At 49.7% G+C, this 10100-nt stretch overlaps 1 protein-coding gene across 7 annotated transcripts in view; it reads left to right on the top strand.

Annotated features, from left to right (window-relative positions):
- Positions 1 to 3907: 3907 nt before the first annotated feature.
- Positions 3908 to 10100, top strand: part of CREBBP (CREB binding protein) — a 93156-nt gene continuing 86963 nt past the window's right edge. For all 7 annotated transcript variants that reach the window (XM_071815002.1, XM_071815001.1, XM_065850276.2 and 4 more), the window contains exon 1: positions 3908 to 4370. In XM_071815002.1, the coding sequence (XP_071671103.1) occupies positions 4286 to 4370 (85 nt within the window). In that variant the 5' untranslated portion in view covers positions 3908 to 4285. The remainder of the gene's footprint in view (positions 4371 to 10100) is intronic.

Here is a 10100-nt window from a genome sequence, read left to right as displayed (position 1 = left end):
AGCACTTTGATTGCGGTCCCAGGGGTTACCACCACTTCCTGAACACAACAAGAATTCACACATACAATGAAAATCAGAAGCCAGAAACAACATTTATTTCACATAAAGTTGCTTCACGATCCCATGAGTGCTGGGTGTGTGTAACCAGAGATACACTTGCAGGAAGAACAGGTAGCACCTTCTGCAGCAGCCGGGAGGTGAGGAGGTAAGGGGTGCTGAGCTTGTCTTTGAGCCTGGGACAGCTTCACTTGGCAGCACAAGGGGATGGTGAGGCAACCATATGCTGGGACATAACGTTACCAGGAAAAACAGGTTCTTATTCCAAATGAGAACTGCTCTGATGATGCCATGGTGACTACAAGTTACAGTGCAGAGCTCCTCAGAAGTTTTTCAAATATTAATTGCTTGGCTCTAAGGTTTTGAGGTCACAAGCTATAGAAACAATACTTGCACGTTTTGTCTGGGGAAGGAAGGTAGGATCTTGGGAACTGTATCTTCAAGCAGCTTAGTTTTGGAGACAGGAAGTCTGGAAATGGGCTGCAGCAGTGCAGATTTTATTATGCAACTTATCGTGGAACTAGCCCCTGAATAAAGGAGTTATCCATCAAGCACCTGCTTCACTGTGCCTCCTGAGTACCACAGATGGAAAGGCTTAACCATCAGCTGGGGGAGCAGGGAGCTGTGCACGGGGGTCCAGACTGGGGATCCTGGGTGCACGTTTGCAGTAGCAGGGCTCATTTCCTTGCTATATAGTGTCCTTCAAGCAGTTTCCTTCTCACAAAATCCTCCTACTCTGTTTGAGCTCGTTCTGTGTTTGGCATTACCAGTGGGTGAGGCCATCTGATTCTTCCAATATCGAAACCCAAAGCGCTGTGGTACCCCGAGCACCGCAGTACTGTCAAGTCTTTTGGGTGTTTAATCATAGCCCTGTTTACAGAGGCAGTGGATAAAGGTCAAGGTCTTGCCTCCTGCCACTAACCCGACGATGTTCTAATCCCACAGCAGGGGGCAACTGAGGCCATCCTAAGGGGACATCATGCCACCAAGAAGCTGCAGGACACAGTAGCAGTAAGATCCTCCTCCCCTACCGCCCCGGGGTATAGGATTCCCTCTCTTCAAAGTGGCTCCTTCCTCTCCCTCTCTGCCCCAGGACTTACAGCCCCACTCTGATTTCACCAGTGTGGCAAGTCTGGTGCTTGCTGTAAAGACAGAGGAGCTCTCCCAGCTAATGGGAGAGGAATGACAGCCTCCATGAGTCCTCCCATCTGCTCCCCACTCCCAACATGGAGTACGTCACATTGTCCTGGCGTGCACCCTTGCACACCAGTTCCTGCTACGATGATGGTGGTACCCTGGCCTCTGCCTCGGCTGTGCGGTCGGAGCAGCTGTACAACATCAGTGTGTTGTCCAGCACCGGGTGGCTCAGTCATCTTCTCGGTGCTGGGTGGTAGCTGCAGGACTGCTCCTGTTCTGTGGCCAGGACTAGATCTCCATACCAGAGCTGCAGAGTTTTTGCAGCCACAGAGAAGCGGGTCATAAGTGGTGGAAAATGCTATGGGGGTCTCCTGGCATCAGCCGCTCCAGAAAATCCTTTGTTTACAAGACCACAAGTGATGTAATAGGCAAGGCAAGTGCAAAAAATTACCCAAGCTGCAGTTCAAGATGAGCTGACCCAACTTGTTAAAAAGTTGAAGCAGCAGATAGCAAAGGGTACTGCTGTCCTCAGCTATGCCTGACAGACAATCTGACCTGATTTCCACCCCCCACCTCCAACAGCAAAACATTTTCCCTGAACCTAAACTGAGGCAAATGCCTTGTATTACAGTAAAGCACTGCTGGACAAGAGCTGTTGCTCTCATGTGTGGAGCTGCTGTGAGACACCAAACCCTGTTCCACGCTGAGCCATCCTAAAACAGATGGAAACTCACTGCTTTTGAAGGAAATTAAAGTAGACATAACCAGAGACCACTTGCTTGTGTAGCAAATGAGTAATATAGTGATAGAAGCAGAGGCCTGTAAGAGACCTCTAGTGTGATTACAGCCAGACCTCAGCAAGGACAGGCACCATGTAAATAAATACAGAATTTGCAAGTAAATGTAATTAAATGCATGTAAATGTAGAAGTAAATGTAATGAATTCGAGTTTTGCAGTAAACAAAAGACAGAGTCGCTCTTTGCAAAAGAAGGTGTCATTATAGATCTCCTTTAAACCAACAAAATGTTACTGGTTAATCCGTTGTGCCTTATGGACTTCATCAACACATCCTCAGAATTGTCTCAGTGCCCTTCTCCAGCCCATCCTTGGGTTGTGGCTGCTCTTAGGGGACCTATCCACATGTAGGTGACGAAAACAGCCCCAAGCAACCAGTTTGGATACAAGGAGCTCTGCTGCCACATTGGCACGTCACATCACTGGGGCTCATACGACCTGCTTCTCAGGTTGGGAACCAGTATGGAAATCCACTGAAGTATATGAGCTCCAGTCCTATAAGCCTGTTTCAGGCTGGGGAAGTCTGTCTAGACAGAGCACGAGGTATTTGTAAAGCAAACCTGGGTTCGGCCCTGGTGCTTGAGAGACAGGATCAGCTTGGCTTGGAGATGTGTCCTTGTGTATGGCTGGACCAGCTGCTGTCGTGGGGCTTTTGGAGGATGGCGGAGCTGTGTGTGAGGGTTGAGGAGCAGTGGAAAGCCAAGCCTGTGGGCGAGCAAAAAGCAGGGGGAGAAGCCCATCAGCCAAGCCACAGCAAACCCTGGTGGGGTGCATGTGGGGGCAGGCATGAGGGAGCTGCGGAGGCTGCTTTCTAAGTTTCCTCAGGAGACAGAGGAGGAGAGCTGAGGGCAGCCTGAGCAGGTGGGTGCTGCGGGAAACAGGCACCCCACGGCCTCAGCATCGCCCTGAGGCCTTGGCTGCATGTCAGCTGCAGAGGGCACAGGCTGGCATAGCCCCTCTGGGCTGCGCGGGGGTGTCGGGTTCTGCTGCACCTCAGCACTGGAGACCTCGGGACACCAGGGGCACTAAAGCAGGGACCTCGAGGAGGACATTTGCTGCACGACTGAGGGGGAGGCCGTGGGGGACTGAGGGGAGGATTACTGTAAGGGGGGCAGCTGTGGCAGTGCTGAGCTGGGAAGCCCAGACAGGGGTAAGTAGGGCAAACTGAGGCGAGCGACTGAGGGTAGCCTCGGGAGCCGCTGGGAAAGGCACTGAAGGGGGATAAAGCGACGGGGCAACTGTGAGGACGCCAAGGTGGCCCCTGAGGGGCACGAGGACACCAGAAGGGGGGCGCCCCCGCCGAGCGCTCCGCAGACCCCCGCCCGCCAGCCCCTCCGCGGAGCAACTGAGGACGAGCCCCCCAGCTTCCGTCGCCGCTCGCGCCTTTCCGGCGTCGGCGGGGGCGGGAGGGGCGTGCCCGTGCGCGGTGACGCAAGGCGCAGGCCCCGCCCCGGCCCCGCCCCCATGGTCTCTGGAAAAGAGAAGAGAAAAAAAAACTTTTTTTTTTAATTGAGGAATCAACAGCCGCCATCTTGTCGCGGAGCCGGAGCGCGGCGCGAGCGGAGCGGGGCCGGGCCGGGCCGGGCCGGGGCAGCGGGGCCGCCCGCCGGGACACGGGCAGCCGCGCGGAGCGCCGCCGACGGGCAGAGGGGCTCGAGGCAGCGGGGCAGAGCCGGCCGGAGCCAGCCGAGCGCCGCCGCCGGGACCGGGAGCCGCGGTCGCCGCCGCGCCGCGCTCATTGTTTTGGGGCGTTTTTTGGGTGTTTTCGGGTTTTTTCCGATTTTTTGTGTTTTTTTAAAATTTCCTCCCCCCCCTCCCTCCCCTACCTCGGCCGCGGTTCGGCCGCGGGCGGGGGCGGCGGGCGGGGGCCGCCGCGGGGCCGGGGCGAAACCCCCGGCGCGGAGGGGAGGGGACGGGGCGCGGTGGAGGGGAGCGGGGGGGGCGCTATGCTCCCCGAGTGACTGACTGAGCCGCCATCCGGGCACCTCCTCGGCGGCGGCGGCCGGGCGGGGGGAAGAGGCCGGGAGGAGCGAGGCCGGCAGGGAGGGGGCGCTGGGCTCTTCCCCACCCCGCCCCGAACCCTCCTCCCCTGCGGCCTGCTGCGGCGGCGGCGGCCCGGCCCGGGTATGGGGGAACGGGGGCCGCCGCCGGTCGGGCACTGAGCGGCGCTGTTGCTCGGCGGCGGGTTCCCCTTCGGAGGAACGGGGAGAGAGAGCTTCACCCCCCCTCGGACTCCCACCGGCTCTAACGATTACCGGCTCGGCGGCCTCTCCTCGGACGGCCCTGCCGGCTACCATGGCGGAGAACTTACTCGACGGGCCGCCCAACCCGAAGCGAGCCAAGCTCAACTCGCCGGGCTTCTCCGCCAGCGATAGCACAGGTAAGGCCTGCAGGGCGGTGCGGGGGCGGGCGGGCCTGGCCGGCGGTTCCCCCCCCTGCTCCTCCTCTGGCGGGCGGTCGGGCCCGGCGGCCGCCGGAGGCGGAGTGGGGGGGGCTGGTGAGGAACCGCCCGTTCCCGCCGGGGGTGGGAACCGGCCTGGCGAGGTGCCGGGAAAGGGGGAAGGATCCCTCCCGGAGCGGCCGGGCCTCCTCCAGTCGAAGTTACCGGGTGGGACCCGTACGCCAAGTACCGTCCCAGCTATAAATAGTGGTCGGGAGAGAGGAGTTAGGGCCTTTTGAGTTGAATTTCCTTTTCCTCTATCGTCGACCGCCACTTCGTTTTAGTGCTGAAGGGATGGAGGGATCTGCCTCGGCTTGGATGCTGGGGGTGCCCAGGTGAGCGGGATGCCGGTGGGGAAGGAAGAAAACCCGGCCACGGAAACACCGGCTGCCCCGCTTCTGGTGGGGGTGCTGGGGGTTTCCATCTCTGCTTTTTAAAAGCTGTTTATCGCCCACAACTAAAAGCTTCATGTAGGCAGCCGCTTCCACTGTGCCCTAGCACGCGACACACTACGGAATAAAAACTCCCTAATAGCCTATTAATATTTTGCTTTTTTTATTCTCCCAACTGTGACCCTCGTTTAAGGCACTCACCTCCACCTCTTCTGAGCGTTTTTCTTCAAAAAACGAGCAATTTGCAGATAATAATTAAAGTTGAGGTGTTGGTTGCTTGATGAAATGCCCAGAAGGCTGGCAGTCCCTCCGACTTCTCTGTATGTTCTGTAGTGTCTTCGACGTGCTTGTTTTTCAATTATAATGGGTTTGCAGGTAATAAAATGCATCAAAATTTCTCATTTCCAACAAGCTTGTGCCCGTTGTAAATATACTTTTGTGCATCGGAGCATGTGTGTGTGGACTGGTGTCTATGTTCCAGCTGTTTTAATCACTGAAACAGTGGTTTTGTAGGAACATTAAGTGTATTGGACTTGCGTTTCGGTTTTCAGAGATTAAGGAGTCTTGTTGAAGGGACAGTGATAAGTTAATCATACAATTCCTGCTGTGTTTTTATGGACTAAAAAAATGTCACTACACTTGAGCTGATAAATTCTGTGGGTTTTTTCGGTTTGCTTAATCTGTATTTGGCAATAGCTTATAGGTACTTCAGTCCTTTTGGGGTTTTTTATAGTTTGTTTTTTTTTTTTTTCTCAGCTTACAAATGAACATGCCAAAAAGAAATGGTATTGAGAGCAAGAATTGGTAGAGAATATCTAGGTGAGCTCTTGTGATTGAACTACGTTAGTCCTTTTCATGGAAGCAGCAGAATATCTCATGGAAGGCTGATATGCAAGTTGCTATGAAATGCACCACAGTAACTCAGGAAAAGCAGCTTTTCTTTAATTCTTCAGCTAGGCACTGGTAGCCAGTGAAAGATGTTTGAAGCGGTGTCTTTTTTTTCCCTTTTTTGAAGTTCACTTGGTCTGTTCTGGAATGCTTCAGTCATAATTACGTCCTGTTCAGCAAGTTCTAATGCGTCTCAGTGAGCTCTGTGCAGTGCCTGATATGTAAACTCCAGCATCCGCATAAAGTTTTGCGCGGCTGAAGGGGCCTTTGGTCACCAGGGACAGCAAACCACAGGTTGTATTTTGAACGAGCGGGAGTGTGTCTGTAGCGTTCTGTCATCATCCCGGTGTTCTTCAGGCAAAAATACCTTTCTGCTTGAGAGTGCAGGTAATGTGTGTGCACTTTAAAGTGCTTTTTCCAAAAAAGTCTCTTTAGGTTTGTTGCCAGCAGCAAATGCTGCTTGTTGAAAGATTGTTGAACATTTCTGTGCATTGTAGCAGGCAATACAAATAGTTTGAGTAGCGACTGCTATCGAATACCTGCTCCTGAACCTAAACCAGAATGAAAAAGTCACATTGCAACTTGGGAAGTTGCCTTTGTGACCAGAGATGCTGGGGGAGATGGGTTTGAAGCTTGCACCCTGAACAGGCAGTAAGTTATGTATTGGATAACTGAATTGTAATTGCAGTCCTAAACCTGCGGTGTTTGATGCCGCAGCTTGCGTGAACGGGACGTGCTTTAAAAGATGTTGCGTTAGGCCCGGCTGTGCAGTTCTGTTGCTGAACAGTCAGGCTCCGAGCCTGCAAATGCTTGTAGCCAAGCACAGCGGCGCGATGGCGGAGGGTCTGACGGCAGGCCTGAACGTTCAGCAAAAAGCAACTGCTCATCCGTGTTTATATTTCACTTTATGCTTTGATGCGGTGATGTTAAGCAACTCCTTTTGTCAGGGCAAATTTTAGCTGCCTTTAATCTTTCTGGTAAAAATAGCTCCTCAGCTTACCGGAGCGAACTTTGTGCGATTGAGATTCGTCTACTTACGTTGTGAAAATACAGCTTTTCCTGTTAAACTGAAGTGGCTAAATCAATGTGTGGTCTTGGAGAAGGGAGTAGCGATGAAAGGATAACAGAAACATGTACTGTGACCATCGTTAAGTTTTACGATAGTCAACATTTTGCAGTTGCCCCGTTGCTCTTTATATGAATAAAGGAGGTTAAGACTTAGGGCTGTTAACTTAGCTTGCCGCTGCTGTGCAGCAGTGAACCAGCTGACTCCTGTGGTAAAATGTCCATGGGAAGGATTTTTTTCCTTGTCTAGCCACGTAATAGTAGTGCTTTTATCTAATTACTGCTTTATTAGGTACACAGTATTTTTCATACCTAAACATTTGTCTCTTCTCTAACTGTTACAAGGTATTCTCATCTAGTGTGCTGCAGAATAAACAAGAGACTTACATGTAAAGTAGAATTACAGTAACTTTGGCCATGGCAGCATATCATTTTAAGGTTGAGTGTCATGATTACTTTACACGTTGCTGCCGTTGGTCCTCCGGCAGAATATACAGTGAACCAGCAGCATTCTTGAGTTGGTCTTGGTCTGAACTCTGTGCACAGATTGTGAAAAGCATGCTAGGATGGAGCAGCAGCAAACCTGGCATTCGTCAGGTGCCCCTTCCCCGTGGTTCTGTGGGTAGCTTGGGGGTGGTCTGCATTGCCATGCGAGTAATGCCTCTCTGCATCACTTATGGACCCTGCAGCCTTCGGCTCTGCTGGTTCCAGTAACGACAAATCATAATTGGGGCCAGAGCAGAGGGTGTTCTGAGTTAATGAATTTGTAAAGTAAGTGAAGTTGGAAAGAAGGTGAGATGAGCAGCTTCAAAAGTCCTTCAGAACTGCATTTTCACCTTACACTTTCTTGTGTCTGTGGTTTGGTTTTTTTTTTCCCCCTCTCCACAAGTTCAGATCAGGAACAGTATGGCTGCTGCTGCGAGAGCTGCAGGCTGAGATCTTTGGTAGTTCACGTTCTTTTTACAGCCCAGCGTGTTAGCATCTTAGTGCCTGTGTTTGAAAACTGGGGAAAGACCGGCCTCGTCGCACGTTGCTTTGTACGTGCCGAGATAAGCAGATGCAGATCTCTGGCCAACTACCAGCGAGCTGCAGAACTTCACAGAAGGGAGTTTGTGTCAATATGCAGCCTGATTTGATCTTGCTCCCCTCCCAAAAACCAGGTGTATTTCAGTGGATTTAGTTTTTAGTTTTAAAAAGGGTGGACTACCTTGAAAACAAAGTCACTAAAGGAGAGGCAAGTGTTTTTAAGCTTACGTTCACGTACTTAGCTGGGACTCTGAATAGAACTGACATCTCGGTGATGCAAAACCAGATTTTGTTTGTACGCATGAAAGCATTAGTACATATGTTTTAGAAGGGTTCATTCCTGCATAGCTGCAAAGTTTCACGGAAGCCTGTTTAATCGGTCTGCTCTGGTTTTAGATGATGTACACAAAACTTTCATGTCAGTTGTGTGCTCTCACAGTAAGAATCGCTTTTATACACATGCTTTCTCCATCCATTCCTGGAATAAGAAAAAGGATAATTCTGTTAAGTGAACAGACTTAGATTTATAAACAGAAAATTGGGGGAAGAAATGTTTCCTCTGGAAGGATGTAGGTGAAGGAGTGAGGGTGGTTGTAACGATTTCACGGGAATGTCCTTTGCTTTGTGGTACTGGCACCATAACCAGCTGGGATGGCAAAAAATATTTCACGGCGGTACTGTTTCTTAAGACTTTACTGTATACGTGTGTTGATAGGGGGTCGTGAATGGGAAGTCATGCTGCCAAGCAAAAATGTTTACTTTGAGCTGTGTTAAGTTTGATCCAAGCTGTTGGGTTTTGTTTTCACCTTAAGTGACTGACCTGCATAACTTCATGCCTACAGTTGTAATGTGGGGCAGGAGATTTGTAAGGTTAGAAATTGTCTCATTTATTGAGAGTCTAGGGCAGCTAATTCTTATCAGTTCATGACGCATTGCTGATAGCAAGTTATTGTATACTTTCTCATTGTTTGGGTTTTTTAATAGATTTTTCCAAGGAGTTTGACTGCAACATCTGTGTGAGATGAAAAGTTGAGCAGATGATCTGCCAACCTGATTTTATGTGGCAGTCCTGCAGTTGTGCCCTTTCCTTTTTTGAAATTCATACTTTGAGTGATAATTGCTTATGTGCTTGGGAGTTTATCATATTGATTCCTCCCTCCTTCGTCATGACTTAAAATTAGTGTGGTAAGCGCTGCCTTGCGCTGTGGCTCCTGGAGGAGCCCTGCCAGCAGCAGGCAGGAATGAAGGCTGTGCTCGGGGGGTCAGTCTTTGTTGTACCCCAGAGATCTCTTGATAGCTTATGAAATCATTCCCAGTTTTCTGTTGCAGATTATTCACTGTTCTATTCTGTCTGAATGTTCTTTGGAGTCGTAGTCCAGTGCCGTTAGTTATTTCTACAGCAACATGCTGTGTTTCGTTATTGTATCTGGAACCTCACGCTAAAAAAAATACACCTATTCTTGGTGTCTGTTTTTATTAGAGATTTTGCTGCCTGTTGTTACCTACTAATAAAGAAGAACATGATCAAAAATCTCAGCCTATTAGCAAAATAGTGCAGGTTAAAGTGAAATTGGGGTGGAGGGGGTAGTTGAAAAACAGGATTTGAAAAATTCTGGGGTTTGTTCTTATACAACGAGAAAGCATGTGGGATAGCTTAGAAATCTAACACTTCCATCTTAATTTGGTTTACACTTTCAAGAATTTTTGCTTTGTAAATCTTCATTTTAACATATGTTATGCTTTCCATCTGTCTTTTCAGATGTCTAAGATATAGAGAGAACCTTAATCTTTTATTTGGAAAAATGTCTTTAATAGCAATGTCTCAACAAATACGATCAAGTATTGTGCAAAACCATAGTGTGAATCAAAAGAAAACTGAAACTCCTATTATCACTGGTAATTTGCAGTCATAACTCAGGGTCTAAATCTTTTAACTTACAGTCTTCAAAAGCTTCACTTCATCTTCCCTTTCCTGTTATTCACCACCATTGAGAAATAAGGATCTTATTTGGAACATTGGACAAATACAGTAGCCCTGATTTGCAATAACTTCATGTGTGTGTGTATGTGTTTTTATTAATACATACGTAAGTCTGTAAAATAATCTCCTACTTCTCTGAGGGTCATCTTTAATACTGTGGGAGCTTCTTCAGGGAGACAGCGCTGTCAAAATGAGTTGCTCTTTCTAGGTGATGTGCCTTTCAGTCTCACAGGTAGACGTTATTTCGTTGCTGCTGTTGGACATCTCTGAGGCAGACACCGGCGCTAGCTGCTTTCTGTTGCACAGGGAAAGGAAAAT

Source organism: Patagioenas fasciata, chromosome 15, assembly GCF_037038585.1.
Source record: "Patagioenas fasciata isolate bPatFas1 chromosome 15, bPatFas1.hap1, whole genome shotgun sequence".
Lineage (NCBI taxonomy): Eukaryota > Metazoa > Chordata > Aves > Columbiformes > Columbidae > Patagioenas > Patagioenas fasciata.
Note: the sequence above shows the minus strand (reverse complement) of the source record. Positions and strands in the feature narration are given on the sequence as shown.